This window comes from Schistocerca serialis, chromosome 1, assembly GCF_023864345.2.
Source record: "Schistocerca serialis cubense isolate TAMUIC-IGC-003099 chromosome 1, iqSchSeri2.2, whole genome shotgun sequence".
Taxonomy (NCBI): Eukaryota; Metazoa; Arthropoda; class Insecta; order Orthoptera; family Acrididae; genus Schistocerca; species Schistocerca serialis.
The window spans coordinates 331,025,298-331,045,225 of NC_064638.1; the positions used below are offsets into that span (position 1 = coordinate 331,025,298).

At 40.5% G+C, this 19,928-nt stretch overlaps 1 protein-coding gene across 2 annotated transcripts in view; it reads right to left on the reverse strand.

Moving 5' to 3' along the window:
• LOC126469946 (ran GTPase-activating protein 1) overlaps window positions 1-19,928 on the reverse strand; it is a 120,968-nt gene that overhangs the window by 34,456 nt on the left and 66,584 nt on the right. The window contains exons 6-9 of one of the 2 annotated variants that reach the window (XM_050097357.1): window positions 19,579-19,763; window positions 7,344-7,512; window positions 6,356-6,448; window positions 4,163-4,369 (exon numbers count right to left, since the gene is read on the reverse strand). In XM_050097357.1, coding sequence (XP_049953314.1) covers window positions 4,163-4,369; window positions 6,356-6,448; window positions 7,344-7,512; window positions 19,579-19,763 — 654 coding nt within the window. The remainder of the gene's footprint in view (window positions 1-4,162; window positions 4,370-6,355; window positions 6,449-7,343; window positions 7,513-19,578; window positions 19,764-19,928) is intronic. The other variant, XM_050097365.1, reaches the window with a different exon arrangement.

Below are 19,928 nucleotides of genomic sequence, written 5' to 3' on the forward strand. Positions count from 1 at the left end.
ATTGTACTGGTTGTTAAAAGAGACAGGGGAAGAAAAATATATTTTTTTGGCCAATTTTGGTGCTATTTTTGCCAATTTTGGTGTTTTTTTAACATCTCATTCAGTTCCATTATTTTATTTAGAAACTACAAATCTGATAAAACTAACGAATTAAAGAACAAATAGCTCTGTGTCCAAAAAACACTCATAGTGTTGTCACAATTTCAAATTTCTACTTGGAGACAATATGCTGTCAACACTTCACTACTGTGTGCCCCATTTATTTACTATATTTACTGCCGAGCACTTACAGCAGAATAAGTTTAGATATTAAACAGGGTTAATAACAATTTTATGGAGAAGTTACTACAATTTAATTCTACTTCTTTCAGAAATATTCTTAAAAACTATAGTTCATATTGTTTACTTCAAATCGCTGTGAAATGAGTGTTTCAGTAACCAGTCATAATTCTTAAATTTGAAAATATTGTAACAATGATGTACAAAAAGATAGATCTCTACTTATGGTAAAGATGACACATTAAATTGCAGACAGGCACAATTGAAAGACACTTACACAAGCTTTTGACCACAGCCTTCATCAGAAGAAGAGAAATGCGCACCATTCACTCACATAAGCATGCACGCCTCACGCACACATGACTGCCAACACCAGCCGCTCAGCCAGAACATAACTATCATGTGGGATGGAAGCAGCAATCTGAAGGGGGCAGGGAAGGGGGAGCAAGGAGTGCTGTCTGCTGGCAACAGGCAGGGTTTCAGGAGGTTGCTAGGCAGGGAAGTAGGAAAATGGAGCAAAAAAGGAGAGGAGTGGGGGAAAAATGTGCGAGTGCATTGCCAGAGGGTGGCCCTGTGCTCTGGTATCAAGCAAAACAACACCTCCATCCCCAACCTTTGTAGGCAGGGAAGAGAGTGAAGGTAAGTGAAGTACAATTTAAGTATCTCATGCTGTGCATTTCACAGTGGTTTTTAAGATTTTAAGATTTCACATTAAACTGTAGGTCCCCTTTCCTAGGTAAGATTACTGGGCAGGATAAGGAAGCACAATGCACCGAAGTGGTGACCAATTAAAACAACTTGCAAACAGGCAGTGGAGTCCTGAGGATTCCCAGCCAATCATGTCATGCAAATTTGTTTTACGGCCTCATTCCTGGCAGACCATTTGTGTAAACTGCTTCCATGGGACAATGAACACTGGTTTGATACGCTGATTATTTTGGAACAGTGAAAAACTTTTACACCTCACACAACATGAGATGATGCGGTGGCGACATTGACGATACACACGACAACGACGCATAGTGCTTCAATGCTGTTGCAGATAGAGCTCACAGCAGAATGGTTCCACTGGTGTGCACTGCCCACTTATATACAAACTCTGTGACCTTGGTTACGTAACCCCAGTGGTCAGCATTGGTAGTCCTGAGATATGTGGTTATTCCCAATCGGTGAAGTGTGCAACCATAATGTAAGCAAGATGATACACAAGCTTTATGAAACCAGAGAAAATGTGCCCTTTCTATCCCCCACAACATGTGACTGAGGGAATTTAAGATGTCCAATGCCTTGATGGAACTTGCCCTCAGATCCCTTAGGTGTGGCACCCACAATAAGCTTTGAAACAAATGTGGCCCACAAACCTCACCAAGTTTTTAAAACATAAACTAACATACACTATTTGCAGGTTAATTAAATATTCAGTATATGGTTAAAATCACACCACACACACACACACACACACACACACACACACACACACACACACACACTATTAATAGCTGAAGTTTGTTCTTCACATGCTGTGTGTTATTTACTATGAATTCTTTACTCCAATCACAAAGCTAGTCTGATATCCTGAAAAGTCATATATTGTTCATTAGGCAATAGCACACAACTGCGCCAAATGCATTCTGAAAGTCAAGGAACACTGCATCAACTTGGGCACCAGTACCTACTGCCTTCTGGGTTTCATGACTGAACAGAGCAAGCTGTCTTTCACAGCATTGTTGTTTGCTGTGTGCTACAATTCAGTGAACCTTCCTGAAAATGGGAATGACCTGCACACTCTTTAAATCACTGTGAATGTTTTGCTCCTCCAGCCATCTAAGGTAGACTGCTGCCAGAAGAAATGCATATTTTCATACACTTTACAAAAAATCTTACAGGTATTCCATCAGGTCCAGAAACGTTTCCTCTCTCAAGTGATTTTATTTGATTTTCCATCCTGCACACACTTATTTCATCTCGTTTTGGTTTTCATGTGACAATCAAAAGACGGAACTGCAGTATGATCTTTCTCAGTGAAACTGCTTTTGCCTTCTCTGTGTCATCCTCCATTTCGATGCCATTACAATCACTGAGTCCTGGACAGGTGACTTTGTTCCCTTTACTGATTTACTGTAACTGAGACACCTGTTGGTAGAGAGAATTGAAGAATCCCATTTCGAGTCACTGAAGCAAATAATGTTGCAGAAGTAGGTGGTTTCAGGAGCCACAATTTTTTTAGCTTCCAAGTAAGGTCTTTTTTCATTTCTTACCTCTTCCATATTCATTTCATCCGAGAATACCTGACCACCACAGCTCCAAACAGCATTTTTGCCTTCGAAATTAACACAGACTAAACAAGCCAAACAACAGTTGCCACCTTCATGTGCAGCTTGACCAATTGTTTCCACAAGTTACCCATTAATTCCAGGCAATGATGGTGCATCCACAGCACTGACACTTAAAACAGTGCACTGAGTTTGCGACATAAGGCTTAACTTTCAGGTGGATGGTCCCATCCGACGTATTGTCAGGTGAAGTTGCTTAAGGTCAGAATAAATGAGCTTGCTTCTCTACCTCATTATTTATTCGTTTTATGGTATTTTGACATGTCACACCAACTTCTCCTCACTCTTCTTTGACACCTATATGCATTAGATTTCTTCATTATAAGATGCCCTTACTAGAATTTAATTGTGTAATTCCTTCGCAACTCAGTATTCACTCAACTCATTTGCTTCTGTACTTGACACTCTGTAGATCATAATCACTAACAGTGCTGTGTATCTTCAGCTCTCAAGGAAGGTCGTTAACAGGTTGAAATGAGAAGAACTATGATCACCACCCATGCAAAAGCATTGTGGAGAACTTTCATCATTCATGATCTCATTGAAGGCAATGAACTTTCAATACTTCCTTAAAGTGTTTCTCAGGTCAGTTTAAATTATGGGAGCTGTTAAACTATCACAGTGTGTGCTCTCTGTGAATACTTCAACTTTTGACTGACAAACAAAAACTACTGGAAGTTAATGAATGGCATTCGGTGATGTTTGCTGATGAAGCAGACACATTTTTTTATTGCATTGTCACTTGTCATGAAACTTTGTTACTCTGCTGTACAACTAAGTAGCAACAGACAGTGAGGACTGTAAAATGGGGAATGAAGCAACATTACAACACTAGTAACAGGCAAGACTACTGTTAGATGGCAAGGTATTTAGTGACTCCTTTTCTTCAATGGTATGGCTTTTTGAGTATTGATTTTTTGCATTAGTGTAGTGCCATTGATGGAACATATAACTTTGTTTCAATGAGGTTACAGTTGCTTGGGAGGGGGGAGAGAGGGGGGGGGGGGGAGAGAGAGAGAGAGAGAGAGAGAGAGAGAGAGAGAGAGAGAGAGAGAGAGAGAGAGAAGGAGGAGGAGGGAGGGGTGGGGGTGGGGGGGGGGGGGAGGGGAAGAAATGAGATGGAAACCCACCATAAAGTATAGATCTATAGCTCTATTACTTCCATATCTCTGGAGCAACGAAGTAGAACTAGGAAGCAAAGAATTTGTGTGTGAATTAACTGTGGAAGAGCTAGCTGTTGAAATAATCTCACTCTTTTCACAATAAAGGCATCAAGAAGTGCGGCGCATGTGCATTTCCGAGACAGAATAGTTTGTAAGGAAGTGATGTATACCTATGCTGTAAAAGCACATTAAGAAATTAACAGCAAAAGTTTTGTTTATATGTGATCAATGGTTAAACATGCATGTGCTTAAAAATGATACCTTACGATAGAGTGTCAATTGACATAATTTGCTGGAAGCTGTAATGTTGTTTTTCCTAATTTTTACATTGATCTTAACACAACAAGTCATATTCAGGAACAATGGAATGAAAATAAATAAAATTACCTTAATCAACCCAAGGTAGGCTAGGAGTGAGTTGTTTACAATAGAAATATTTTCCACTGTATTTGCCCAATCAAATAATTCTTTGTACAATGTATTGCAACATGACAGTACTGAACTGTTTGCAGTTTCAGAATTGCTTGTGCTTAGTGATGAAACTGCCATCAAAAGGGGCATGAACTTCTCCAAAAACTTTTCTTTTGGGTGCCGCTGAAACAAATTTGGTAATTCAACATAAAGACCAGAGAAATGAAGTGACTCAAATGCCAGGTGGAATGTTCAGTGAGAGTCAGAAAGGACTTTACAACTTTGGAATGATACAGAAATTTATTAAGATAACATACAGAATTGGTAAGTGTGTCATTTTGTAGCAAACAATGTAATGTTTCACATGAAAGTGTCAAGTGACATTTTGGTTCAAAGTGACTACCGTTTGCTATGCAGCAAACATCCCACTGGTAATCACTTTCTTCCCACACTCATTACAGCAAATCAGGCTTAATTGTGCAACGGCAGCATAGATTCCATTTTTCATGTTGACTAAATTGTTGGTAGGGGAAGAACATACGCACGATCGCTAATAAAACCCCAGAGAAAGAAATCTATTGATGTCAAGTCTGGAATGTGAAATGGACATGGCAATTGGCTTGACCTGGGAAGTGATTATTGGGAAAACCACAAACTTTCATGAGGAAGTTAGGGGATGCATTGTCTAGCTGATAGTAAACTGTCCAATCTCTGTCACCTTCCTTGATCTGCAGGATTCAAAAGTTTTCAAGCATATCCAGATATACAATACCAGTGACAGTTTTCTCCATGAAGAAGAAAGGGTCATACACTTAATTTGCTAAGGGCACCAAACACATTAACTTTGGGGCTGTCACGAATGTGTTCCAGGGTTACATGTGGATTTTCCCTGCCTCGTATTCTGCAGTTGTGGGTGTTCACCGTGCCACTGACACGAAATGTTGACTCATCACTGAAGACTGTTGTGTTCAGGAATGTCTCTTGTCCTCTATCTCACGCAACATTTCTGCACAGAATTCCCCAAGAGCATTCTTATCTGCATCACCGAGTAATCTTACCTACATCTCTATGGTTTTAAGTCCACACTACTCACCACAACGCATTTTATGGAATGTTGGTCTCAGACACACACACACACACACACACACACACACACACACACACACACACACAGTGCATTGATTTTTGCAGACTTCGGGCAAAGCTCTCCCTAACCCATTTGACATCATCATCAGTGCTTGGGCGACCTGACGATTTATGAAGTCACCCTGAACACCCATCTCAATGAAGTTCTTGTGCCTGGAGCAAATTGTAGGCCTGCTTGGATATTCTTTGGAGCATTCGGTACAAAATTTATGCCGAACAGTTGCAGGATTTGTTTAATGAAACAAAAACACACAGCTAGCACACTCCGCAACAAAGAAACTAGAAATTTTAACTGTGCACTATGCTGGCATTCCTGGTGGCACAATGGGGCACTGACGCACGACATGAATCAAACATGAGTATGTATCCTACAAGATGACATCTACTGATTCTGTAAGTTGTCACAATAAATTTCTATATCATTCCAAAGTTGTGAAGTCCTTTTTTGGCTCACCCTATATAATTAAATAAATACATGTGTGAAATACAGGCTGTGATCATTTTTGTGGAGGGAAATAATATTTTGTTCCATAAAACTATTTTTTTAAATATGGTCATTACTGCACATAAGCATAACGCTAACATAATTAAATAATATTTTCATACTTGAGTTTGTTTCATTTTTCTACATAGTTGATAGTGAAATCACTGGTGGTACACTTTTTCTTTTATCAAAGTTAGAAAGAGATCACAGAGGCAACTCTAATAACTAAGTAAACCTATTAACCACCATACCTCGATTTGAAACTTTCGGAGTCTAGCTGATCTGAGAGATTACGGGATTGATGATAGGTATCTACAGAGTTATGCACAGGCTAATGAAGAATTTGGAAATTACACCTCTGTTAAATAATGCCAAAAATTCAAAGACCTTATTCATATCTACACTGAAAGTTACAAGATTTTTTTAATAGATTAAATGCTCCAAATATGTGTCTTTCACCAACAGACATTCTCTGGCACAGCTTAGCTTATGGTTTGTATTGAAGAGGTATACAATGTTATCAGAAAATCCCACTCTACCTTTGCTTCAGCTATAATTATTTCTGCATGTCCACTTCCTATGCTCGCAAAATTTTCTGCCGTGGGTGAATTCAAAAATGTTTTTAGGTTCACCTGCAAAACAGTAGTGTTTTCATAATATAAGAACAGTAAATCTGTGTGTGAGGGAGGGGAAGATAGGGAGAGGGAGAGATGGAGAGGGAGAGATGGAGAGGGAGAGATGGAGAGGGAGAGATGGAGAGGGTGGGGGCGGTGGTAGAGATGCAAGTTGGGGTGGGGGGGGGGGGGGGAGAGAGAGAGGCAGAGTGGTGGTAGTGGTGGTGCGGGGGGGGGGGGGGGGAGACAGAAGCGAGGTGGAGCGGGGTGGGGGGAAGTCAGAGGTGAGGCGGAGCGGGGTGGGGGGAAGACAGAGGAGAGCGGAGAGGTGGGAGGGATGGGGGCCGAGCGATAGAGGGGGCATGGAGGAGGGGGAGGCAGCAGGTGGTGGGGGGATATGTGGTGGTGGAGGGGGAGGCAGAGGGTGTTGGGGGAGGGGGACGGTGAGGTGGAAGGATGTATGAGAGAGGGAGGGTGTATGAGAGGGGGAGGGAAAGGGGGAGGGGGAGAGAGAAATGGATGGGGATAGGATGGAGGGGGTTGGTAGGGGGAGGGGGAGAGGGGGAGGGAGGGAGGGAGAGAGAGAGAAGGGGCAAGTAAACAAATTTTGATCACATTAGTATTTCATGTTGCTCAGGACTTTTTGGCAGTGAAAGTTACATTAAAAACTAGTGCATCTCTGTTCATCAGAATGTTTCATGTTAGAATTAAATTAATGAAGTTAGATTTAAAAATGTCAAACTTGGATAATTAGCTGTCCCACATGTTAATCGAGATCATAACATGTCTGCATAAGTAGGTTCCTCAGTTTTTGTAGATAATGTAAAGCTTTGCAATTTAAACTGATCAAAAAATTGTAAGAGTAATAAGACTGAACATGCATACATACTGTTACATTTCTACAGACAATTACCTGCGCATCATCTTTAACTTGAGTAACTGATTTATTATCTGTTATTTGGATATGTACAACTTCCTCTAGTCCTTCTGTTACACTATTTTCTTCTTCACTTTCACTCTCACTTTCACTGTCTTCTTTATCTTCATCTTCATCATCTTCCTCCTCTTCATCTTCATCTTCACTGCAAAGAACATTGGAAGAACATACACAATATTTATTGAAACCGTTTAGATATTAGCAGGAAAAAATCACACATCTGTTGGAAGATGGTCCACATGAAACAAGATATCAGCATTGAAAAGCAGGTATGAACTGCAAGCAACTATATCAGTACTCTTTAAGAGTATTTTGTGTGTGTGTGTGTGTGTGTGTGTGTGTGTGTGTGTAAAGAAAGAGGAATTTACAAATGAATCAATCCAAAAATTAATCAATTTACTGCTCACCAAATTTAGTTAAACTTACACATAAAACAAGTGACAAGGAACTGAAAGAAGAGATACACTGGGAAATTTAAGGATATAAGACAAGATAAGAAAAGAAGTTGGGGGATGCATTAGATAAATAACAAAATTGATGATAAGTGTAAAGAAGAAGTATTTACTGATTGAGGAAAAAAACTTAAGATATGTGGCTCAGAGAATGAACTGGCGAAAGCAAATTTGGCAGAGCTTGACTTTCATTTATTGCCTTAAGTTGTAAAAACAAGGTGCCAAACATACTGAGCTATGCTGCTAAATAACTTCAATTTTAAAAATATTTTTCCTGTCCCCCCACCCCCCGACACAATCCCTGCCTTTTGAGTAATACTTGAGAGATGGGCTCCTTATGTATGATACTTTTAGGTGGCAGATGGACAGAATCGAAATTATTTACTAATGGCGCTCTGATTAAGCCTGCAGCACCAGTGTGTGGAGTGGAAAGCAGAGAACACAGAAAGAACCAATTTCCCACGCTTTGGGTTAAGATGAGGAAAGTAAGAATGGGTAATTGCACAGCTTATTATGCACACACATTAATACAGCAACTTCTAGTAAGTGTATGGTGAGGTGGAGAAACCAGAAGTGTTATGTGTCACCTACAAAGATGGCTACTCTTCAGCACATTGACATCAGCATCTTTCTTGTCTCTTGTAAATGAAAGCACACAGGTTGGGCAAGTGGTTTCAACTCTTCCACATGTATGAATCTCTCAGTAGAAAAGGAAGTAATGCGGGATTTTTCAGGAATACCGACTCTTTGGCACGTGAGCGGCTTTATGCAAAAGAACAGGTCGGTGGCAGGGTCTAGCTGAGGTTTATCAGATCCCTATGGTTGGAGACAGTACAAAAAGACTCAGGTATCATGCTAGGGAGGTAGACATAAAGAAATGAGCTTCTGTGTTGGTACCTTAGTCTGATTTTATCACTTCTTCCCAAGTTTACATCAACATGTCGAAGAGTGCAGACATTGGAGTCATAATTTTCACTGAGCGCAGAAAATAGATGAGGCTTACTAGATATTCAAATTAATATAACAAATAGCCTGCCTAGCCTATCACATTGACTCAAATCATAAAAAGGAGCCAGTTTCTTACTGCTGAAATTGAGCTCTCAGGATCTGTTACACATCACACTGCAAGTGTGAATCAGACCTGGGTACAAGTACGCGATGATAGACTAACTAACCACAGTCCAGAGGTATGTACAGGCAAGAATGCAAGTCATCGTTCATGTACAAGCTTAATTCAATAGATTCTTTCACTCACGTAATTTTCTGCTGTTGGCTGACAGACACCCGAGGTTTGTCTGCTGGCAGCAACACTAACTATTGAATTCTGTTCACTCGCCCACTGGTTAACTGGTGGCCTTTTTATACTATGTTGGGGCTGTTTGCTTATAGATGGTACATGACCGTGTCACATTTTTACCCTCAACTTAACAATCAGCCAGCCTGAAATCAGCGGTTTCTTAATGCTTGCAACCTCATTTTGGTCTGGCAAAAGCATCAAGTGCTGTACGTCTCCACCTAGGTTTCCAGGCTATACATGTTAAAATTCTTACTAAGATGACTTATTTTGTTGGCAGTCCCTTCATTATTTGGTCATTAGAATGTTCACAAATTATTTTAGGTGTTTTGTTCACCACAGTACCAAAAAAAAAGGTGGTTTTGGACCAGATTAATTTTCTTGGCTACAGATACAAAATTAGTTTAGTTATATGCATGTCCTGTTATTTTTCTTTGATGAACACCATGTTGTGTAGACTCAATGCTGCTGCTATTTTTCCAAAAAATTTTACTCCGCTCTGGTGCTGTACACGAGCTTCTACTTACGCACAACTTGTCTTCACTGTCCAAATGTAGTCTGTCTCTCACATGCAATGGTTTTAGGTGTTCATAGTGAAGAGCACATTTGTTTAAGGATTTTGACAAACAACATTGAGAAGATAACTGTAATGCATTTCAGTAAAATCAATGAATCAAACTCAAGCTAACTACTGACCCACTTCACTATATTCCTCATACATGTAACACAACTTACCCTTTCTGCTTATCCTTAACTCTTCATTGTCTATGTGCACTAATGCATTTAAGAGTCTCATCAATTTCCCTGGCTACTGAAAACTTACCCAGCACCTTTGCACTCAACAGCTGTTTAATTTGTCAATGTCTATGTGCACTGGTACATTTGAGAGTCTCATAAAGTTCCCTGGCTACCAAAAACTTGCCCAGCATCTTTGCACTTAACAACTGTCTAATTTGATGTAAGACGCTCTCTCCAATAAACGTGTCCCATTATTAGACGCTTTGCCAACCTCTAAACAATGCTTTTGATCTTTATTATAGAAGTATTCTACAAGCACTATGTGTGATGCTATTGTTAAGAATGTTTCTTGACTGATGATCTCGGTGGATTAGCTACCTATTAGCTGAACGGAAACTGCCGCACTCCCATTATCAGCTTACAATTTAAAAGTTAACTCAGGCTGAGTCCTGTATCCCTGAACAAGGCAAATATAAATCAGGTGCCGCAAGAGTCCTAGCTTTCTTTCTTTCTTTTTTTTTTTTTTTTTACCTGTCACATACCACTTCTGCACGAAGCTCACCTCCAGCATTGAGGTTTATGCCATCCTCACAATCCAGGAGGTTAAGCTAAGATCCTCATTCCTTGTGTCAAACAACTTACAACTGTGGCACTCAATGATGGCCACTGGAGCACCACAGAGCTGACAGTACTAAGTGACTGACCAGAGCCCAGCTTAGGAAGGCTTTTCTGAGTCATCAGCCTTCTGTCTAGTTTAATGCAACTCACCACGAATGTCTCTCGTACCTACCTCTTCATCTCAGAGTAGCACTTGGAGCCTTCATCATTATCTGGTGCCCCAAATGTACACCTGTGATTGTGTGGCGGGGAATGAGTGGTTGGAGGTAACTAGTTACAAGCAGCAATCCCTGAAGCCCTCGGCCTCACTAGTAAACAAACATTGTGCCCCATTGTTACAAGTAAATAGAAATTAACAGTTTATAAATTAATTTGCTCCGCATAATCTCTATAAATAGAAGGCAATGTCTTGACTGACTCTCACTCTGACTCATCACCACCCAGCCTAAACTGCTAAGGATAGAAACCTGTTACATTACAGACATCATTTGACAAGGGATTGTTCGAAATTCTGGTATGAAGGGGATAAAATAGGGGATGAAAGACTTTTTGAAAATACGTTGCAATTAAGGCAATTCTGAAGAAAGAAGTACGAAAATTGGTATTTCATTTCCCTGCTAAATATAAAGAATGTGTTAGGGGATGAAAGTTCCTATGGAAGTATCGCCACTAGAATGCAAAATGCATGATTAACAAAAACATTTGACTGCCGCTACCAGAATCACTTTTTGGTCAGAAGTGCATTTGGGAAATATCATGCTTCTATGACCTTAATTAGCAAGGAAAGTTTAGAAGGTATTGCAATTTGTGAACAACATAAAAAAGTTGCTGTTCCTAGACACAAGTTTCAGCATTGAGCAAGTAGAGCACGCTCTGAGAATCACAGTAGAATCAGATGGTTCAGATTTTCTCTTTTTACATTACACCTGATCCAAAGCAGTAAGATGCTGAGACATGGGTGTGTGATATCATTAGTCACCATGATATCAATTAAACTGCTCTAGGTCTGCTGGGAAGCAGTGCATGTAACAGCAGAACATCCGCCAATGATGTCTGTATTAATTCGGTGTTTCAGGAGAATGTGACAGGAAAGTTTGAGAAGATGTCTTATGGGCAAGAGGGTAGCCTAGGAAATAGTATGTCGGGACAGACAGGGAAAAAATGTATTATGGGCAGAGGAGAGGAGCTGGAAAGCAACGTGCAGAGGAGAGTAGGTGACCCAGCAGGTTGGTCCATTGTATTGGGCAGCTCATCAAATGGGGCCACAGAACTAGTTGCATTTGCTCGGAATGAGAGGTATCTGTTTGTTGAGATACCAAGCTTCATTACAAAGAAATACGAAGAATGTAATGATAAACTATGTGCATACTGTGAATATGAAGTTAGTTAACCTGAGTTCAGCATAGAGTTCTTCCCAGCAAATATAATGAATGCAACAATAGAAATGCTGCCACTGACCTCTTTAGTCTCTAAGTATAAGGGGCATTCAAACGAAACCCGGTCACTAGTGTAAGGTGATGGTAACGATTTTATTCACTCAAAAATTTGATTACACACAATACACATACTCAAAAATAGTCACCAAAACTGTTGGCACATTTATCCCATTGCGACACTAGCCGGTCAATTCCATCCTTGAAGCAGCTAGTAGGCTGCTGTCAGATCCAGGCCAGGCCCAGTCACACACTTTGCCGCCGCATTCACTTCCGCAAACATTTCTGGCGTGATGACACGATGAGCCTGTCCAGGACGAGCATCATCTTCCAGTGATGCGCGCCCTCAAGGAATCATTTGCACCATTCCACAACATTTTAACAATTCAGACTGTACTCACTGTACACAGCCTTCACCCGTCGATACATTTCACGGCCTCCAACTACCTCCACCGCCAAAAATCTACCCCCTCCTTGTTCCTGCTTACTCGCCTGCATGTTCGGAAGTGGACAATAGTTTGTGTGACCACTTTCTCTTTGGCGTGAAACCACACTGGCACTATGCAACATCAAACTGTGCACATGCATCGGTCTCTCTACCAATATATGACATCACTTTACCCGCAGTTACGTGGTGCCACCTTACTTGTCAGGCAAAGGTAGATGCACTGACCAGGTTTCATTTGAATTAACCTCATGGTTTTGATTACCGATTAAATCTTAATGATACGATACTGCTGTAGTATTTGTACAGATAAATGTAAGCACATTATGAGTCATTCCATGTCAAATCAACACAGCTGCCAACCTGACTATCTCTGATTTTATCAAATATGGTGATTTTATCAAATATGGTGTATTCATAACACGACAAGGGAATGAAAAATGCAAACAACATAATTGCACCACACATCAAACAATGGAAAATCCAGGATGGACTGTGACAATATTGTAAAAACGAAAGTTGCCACTCACCATATAGCGGAGATGCTGAGTCGCAGATAGGCACAACAAAAAGACTATCACAAATAATAACTTTTGCCGAGTAAAGCCTTCGTCAGAATTAGTCGACAAAACACAAACACACACACACACACACACACACACACACACACACAACACTCACTCAAACCCAACTCACATGACTGCAGTCTCAGTTACCTGAGACTGCAATCATGAGAGTTGGGTTTGCATGAGTGTGTATGTATGTGTATTTGCTGTCTAATTCTGATGAAGGCCTTAATGGGCAGAAGCTAGTATTTGTGAAAGTCTTTTCGTCTTTTCAATGCAAAACATGACGATATTGTTCCAGCCAAACCACATTTGTGGAAGGCTCAGCGCACAGCTTCAGATTGTAAGGAAGCTAATTGTAACTCCTCTGGTATCTTTATTAATATTCAGCACACATCCAACCCACAAATGACCTCTGTACATACATGCAACGAACTCTGCAATATCACCAAGGTATGAGCCTTCTTGGGTCTGTGTTACATATTCATTTCTGATGTCTGGTGAATTGGAGAAAACCTTCATTCGAATTTTGTTATGGCCAGGGGGAATAAAATATTGTAATTTGTGGATACCTGCAATGGTGCAGATTTGTGCAAAATCCCCTTGAAGAAGAGATCCTTCTTCATCATACTCAATGTTAGTTGCATAATGAAAGTGAACCAGTACAATCTTTTTGGAATACCATTCAGATAGGTGTCTAGGTATCATTATCTGAGAGTTGCAGAAGCACTGCGGACTGGCAGGGGCAGCAAGTCTCTTGATAATATACCAGTGATACCCTAACACAGCTCTTTGCAAGAGGGTATGGCACAGAAATGCCATTCTGCACAGATATTGGAATCATTCTGCTGAGAAGATATGTTTGAAAAATTATTGCAGTTTTTTGCTGGACTGCAGCACCATCTGAGACGTAATAAATGTACTTGGGTGTTCTATGGAAATGGAAAATCATGAAGTTAACCAAATGACGTTGGAAAAGATGAACACACACAGTGACGTGTTTAAGGTATTCTGATGCGATAAAAAATACCGTGTGATCAATTACATCGGTTTTGGAATGTCTAAAATAAACATTAATGGATGGATGGTGGCCTGCACATTTTCCGCTGAAACCCTTTGAACTCATCCTGCATGATAAATGCATAATTCTCTGTAAAATCACATATAACGATGTATTCATTGTCAGAAAGTCTCTCTTTCAGATGCTGCAGAAATTCAGACTATTGGCTGGCTATGAAGGAGTGTAGCAGGAGCCTTTTTTAATCTGTCAATGAGGCCTACTAATAAGTCTCCCACAGAAGACAGGCGTACCTGCAGAGTTGTTATATTCGTAGATGTCCACAGTTTGTATGCTACTTCATCAATTCCATTTTCATCAAACAACTCTCCTATGTATTCCATGAAAGAATATGCACCTTGGCAGTTATCACATGCCGACATAACATTTTAGCTGAGTGGGATTACAAATTATCTGAGCCAGACAATGTTTCTGTGTGTTGATAGTCTGCATCACATGTCAACACTTTCAATTTGTAACCTTCTAACATGAGCTTCACATTTTAGTGAATAATGCAAACACACAAACTATGGGTACTGGTTGCATTAGCCAGAACACAATTCTTGGGTTGTAACTGACAAAATTTGGATAATCCTATTTTCAGTCATGGATGTACATCTTTGAATGCTTGATACAGCTCTTTCGTGTTTTCCAACACCAGACATTTTATTTATGAACACTGGGATTGTTTTATTTAACAGAAATAAAATCCATCTTCTCAGGCAAACAGTGGCTTATATCTTCTCTGTTGTAAAATACTATAACACATTTCACAGTGGTTTCACTTAGGACATGTCTACGTTTTGGATTGGGAGTTGTTAAGATATCACATTCTTTGACTAATAGTTTTGCTTTTCTCACTAAGTAGATTGAGGCCCCAAATTCATTTCCAGTCCTTCAAATGCTCCAACTTTTCAGAAGAAGTGTCAATAGCTGGATCTTCTCGCTGCTTGTGATGCTAGTAATTAACTTCTTTTTCAACTGCATTATAATTTCAGATTCCACATTTGCCTCAGTCTATGCATTTTCTCCCATACTGGGTCATTCAATAATTAAAGAGACAATTGGTCTGGGGAAACAACTGTTAGTAAGGCCAGATTGGTACCTTTATTTGGTATCGCTGTGATGAACCCTGCTCAGCTGATGTATCAACTTTACCTCAAAAACACATTTCAAGATGGTTAGTCCCCTTGAAACGTCCACATTAGTTGAACAACATTCTGTTATTTGTTTTTTACTTGCTGAAGATGAGAAACCAGTGAATATATACTACAGAATGTCTAAAGTTTATGGTGAAGGTTGTATGAATCATGCAAATCTCTACAAGTGAGTAGAGCAGTTCAAAAATGGTCACGACGCAGTGACTGACAAATACCGTTCTGGCCGACCAGTTGCAGTTTCGACTCCCTCACTTGAAAATCAAATTGATGATATTATTCATGCCGACCGCTATGTGTGTGTGTGTGTGTGTGTGTGTGTGTGTGTGTGCAGAAATGATAGTTGGTAGGGTTCAAGTTAGTAATGATACAGTTCATCACATTATCTGTAACAAGCTGAAGTATCGCTTAACATGCGCAAGATGGGTCCCAAAGGAGTTGAAGCGGCTGCACTAGGAAACAAGGTTCAGTTTGTGCACAGAGCTAAAGTAACGTTATGAAAGATAAGGTGAGCACTTCCTCAACAAAATTATAACTTGTGATGAAACTTGGGTTCAATATTATGAGCCAGAATCAAAAAAACTAAGCACGGAGTGGAAGCACACCAACTCACCTGTCAAGAAAAAATTCAAAACTGTTCAGCAGGAAAAGTCAGGCTGACGGTGTTTTGGGATGCTGAAGGTCCAGTTTTTTGTGATTATCTCAAAGAGCAGTGTACAATGCACAGCCAATACTACTTGGATTTGCTTTTAAACAAGGTGAAGCCAGCCATGAGAAACAGATGTCGTGGATGTCAGAGGAGAGGAAGACAACCCACGACCTCCTACTGCTCAACTAACCTGCGAAACCATCGACAAAATGGACTGGGTAGTACTGCCTCATTCCTCTTACAGTCCTGATTTAGCGCCTAGTTAATCCATTTGTTTGGTGCCCTGAAGGAGGCATCAAGTAGGAAGAGCTTCCTGGACAACGAGGATGTGAAAAAGTTTGTGGGAAATTGGTTCAGACATCAAGATAAAGAGTTCTTTGCAGCTGGAATAAAAATGCTTGTAGCCCATTGGAACACATATTCAAGAGGATTATGTTGAAAAAGTAAAAAAGTATTGTTTTGTAAAAATAAATGCTCTTTTTCTCCAGACCAATTTGTTTCTAATTATTGAAACGACCCTTGTACTTTGGAATACCTTTGACACTTTCTCAAACTTTTTCTGTGGGTATGTTTTCTCTCTCTCTCTCTCTCTCTCTCTCTCTCTCTGTCTGTCTCTATCTCTCAGATTTGCTGATGAATTTCCTTTGGTTTAACTTTCTTTCCATTTAGAAAACTAATCACAGATCTGATTTCACATGCAGCAGCATTTTCAATTATGGCTGACACTATCAAGAAGCACTACAAAGCACACGTCGGCAGCAGCAATCTGAAAATGGCGTACATATCTTCTCCTTGAGTCAGAGTAACTGTCGCGCGTGCTCGGAACTGTGATCGTAGCGCTGCTGCAGACAGAAATAGAAACGGTACTTACTTTGTGGATGACCCTTGTACTTGGTTCAGCTACAGACCTTGTTTCAGTGTTAATTTTTTCCTACTCTGTCACATATTTTGTGGTCTGTCATTATGACATTGATCATATCAACAATCCACAATTGCACTTTACATAGACTTTTCTTGCATCTGTTGTGACCATTCTTCTTGAAAGAATTACAGTAGTGTATGATCCTCCCAAATACCATGTTCATCTGGCAGATATGTACAGTTACAAAACACAAACACCACTTCTGATAGAACTTTCTCTGCACATGTATCATCCATACTGCCACCCAGGCTTTGAAAGGAAACCCTTCACTCTCCTGATTTCATATCTTCTGACTTGCTTTCGGGTAACAAGAATGCTTGCTATTGGCCTGTTCACTTTGTGCACTTAGCTTTGACTGGTTAAAATGAAAATGCTTGCTACTGACCTGCTTGCCTTGCAAGTTACCTGTAATTGGTCAAAACAAGAATACTCTTGCTATTGGCCTCTTCAGATTGTCAGCTCAACTGTGATTGGTCAAAACAGAAATGCTTGTGCTGGCCTGTTCACACTGCTGTCTTACTGGGTGTTGCCGATACAACTTCTTTTAACAGTTAACATGTACTTCAGTTCTTTATGTCGTTTTGTTGCAGTCTGCATACAGTTAGTATTGTTTTATTGTATCGCTTGGCTGTACATATAATTTATACATGCTAATGCAGATGTCATTCCAACTTGATTTTTTAACAAAAATAATCAATTTTTGAAAATATAATATAATTTGATTGATAAAATCACATATAAAAGGTATTGACATTTGCTAGTTTTTGGAGCCAAAGGCTCCTCTTCTTGTAGAGGAATTCAAGGGGAAGAAAAAGGGGCTGAAGAGAAAGGACTGGTGACGTATAGGAAAAGGAGTAGGGCTCAGGAAAGCCACCCAAAAGCTTGGATCAGTGGAGACTTACCGAACTCTACTCCTTTTCCTAAACCTCACCAGCCCCTTCCCTTTTGCCCCTTCAAACGGCTCTGAGCACTATGGGACTTAACATCTGAGGTCATCAGTCCCTAACTTTGGGCAGCCAAAACTGTTGCTGTAGTCTTGCTAAACTTTTGTAATTTGGCATTTTCTATTCTCTCATTATGTAAAATGAATACAAAAACTGCATAAAAATCAGATATGGTGAAGTTGAAAATAGTACTTTTATGTGTTGATTTGACATGGAATGACTCTTTAAACAGCTCAAGGAACACATGCCTTCCTGGACCCACATTCCTTCCCTACGATGTGAAATGGTGTAGCTGCTAGTAGGACTGAAAGTGGGTTTAAGTGAAGAGTTTGTAAACAAGAACAAAGACCTCTGTGTGGAGCCAGGAGATAGTGAAGCAGAACAGAAAATGTACACAGCCCAAAGGACACAGTGACACTATGAGTGGAGGTGGAAAAAGTGAACTGTAAATAACTGCAAATAAACCAGTGTTTACGTATCAGCAAAATCTGAGGGCAGATTTATTCCGTAGCGGGGAAGAACTGTAAAGGAAAAAAGTTTTAAAGGGGTTTGGAGCCAGCAGTGGAGTGACAGGATGGTAATCATGTCGCACTGGAGTCAGCCAGGCACTGACCAGTGACCCTTATTCTGAGTGGACTAACACCTCTTCCACATCACAGCCTTCAACGTGACAAAACCAGGCCACTCACCAGGAAGAATTAAAGCTGACCCATTGCCAGTTACAACAGCCAGTCACTGCCTCTTTTCCAGGTAGTTCAGCATGACACACAAATGCAGCCTGCCACTAGTGGAGAGCAGAAGCATTTAAGCCCACCCGAACCAGTCCGTCAGCGTTTGGCCAGCTGGGCAATCTGTGACAACTGGATTCTTCATCATCACCATGCCATGCCACTTCTGCTGACAGGGCCACGAATGAAGGATATCTGCCTGTCTGCCCAAACCTGGCAGCCAACGCTCCGCCAGCCACCTGCCCCCAAATTACATAAAGGCAGAAACACATTTAAGTGACTACTTGTTGGATGAAGTAATTAAAGGTTTGTTTATGTTCATCCTCATATCTGTCTGCAGCCACTTATAAACAGTTACATTCTGGAGTCAAGTTTAATGGAATGAATAAAGACTTGTTTTATATTTACCTTTATTTGACTGCTGCGTCCCCACAAATATCACACTTGTCTCTCAATCCACCTACAACGACAGACTAGAGCACAGCCTGACAAGCAAGAAATGTCTTACTAATGTTTCTGTGCAACCACTCCCATCCGCTACATTTTGGTGCCCAACATGAGAGATCTTACAGCTGCACCATTATATAAGGGTCTTATGATGGTTTCAAGTCCCCAATAATTATGTTCCTGTACGGGAATGAGGAAGCAGCATGCTACTGTTCACCGTCCAGCAGGGAATGCATGTTTCCATCCCTGCTGAGTCCACACCGCAAGGTCGTCACGCGCGCTTGTCGGCTATCCACATGGAATAAAAGCGGGTCTTTCTCCCGGCCTTGTCATTGCTGTTTCTACTGTCAGCCACTGGGCTTCCCCAATCAATAAACTGTGTTCGAATGCTGATCACCTGCTCGCCCTAAGATCCTCACACTCACACCACCACCCATCCTGACCAGTAAAATAGCTTTTATTCCTCATATGGACAGCTATAACACTTTTTCCAAACTTCAAAACCACTTTCTGCAGGCATCATCATCTTACAGCTGCAGAAAAGGCCTCAAGATGCCCCACAGTTTCTTGAGAGCAGTGTAATGTTTGCAGTGTCCTGGAGCTCCCAATGCAATTTGTTCTGAATAGTGTAATGGTGCAATGTAGTGTAACTGCTAATAACTTACAGAATCATGAATGCAATCACATATACCTACACACTGGGAGAATAAACTTTTTACATAAACATCAAAGCACTAATTATTAACTGATTAATGTCTTACCTAAGGCTTCCTAGAGCTCCAATACGTCCACTGTGCTTCAATTCTGACTGTAGCTCCTGCCTTCCTTGATCACCAAACTGATTTCCTTGAAGAACTAAAATTTTCAGGTTACCTTTATTACGCATTGCCTCAGCCAATGCTAAACCACCTTTGGCACCTATTTCATTATAGCCCAAGTGAACTTCCTGAAATTTATGCAGACACAGTAAAAAAAGTCTATGTAAAACATAGAAGTTGAAGTGCCTAGAATAAATTACTATACAAGATATTTATCCACTTAATACTTTCAACCTTCACGGACAAGTCTGCAAGGGCACCTCCAATACATTTACAGAAGATGGCTGTTCATC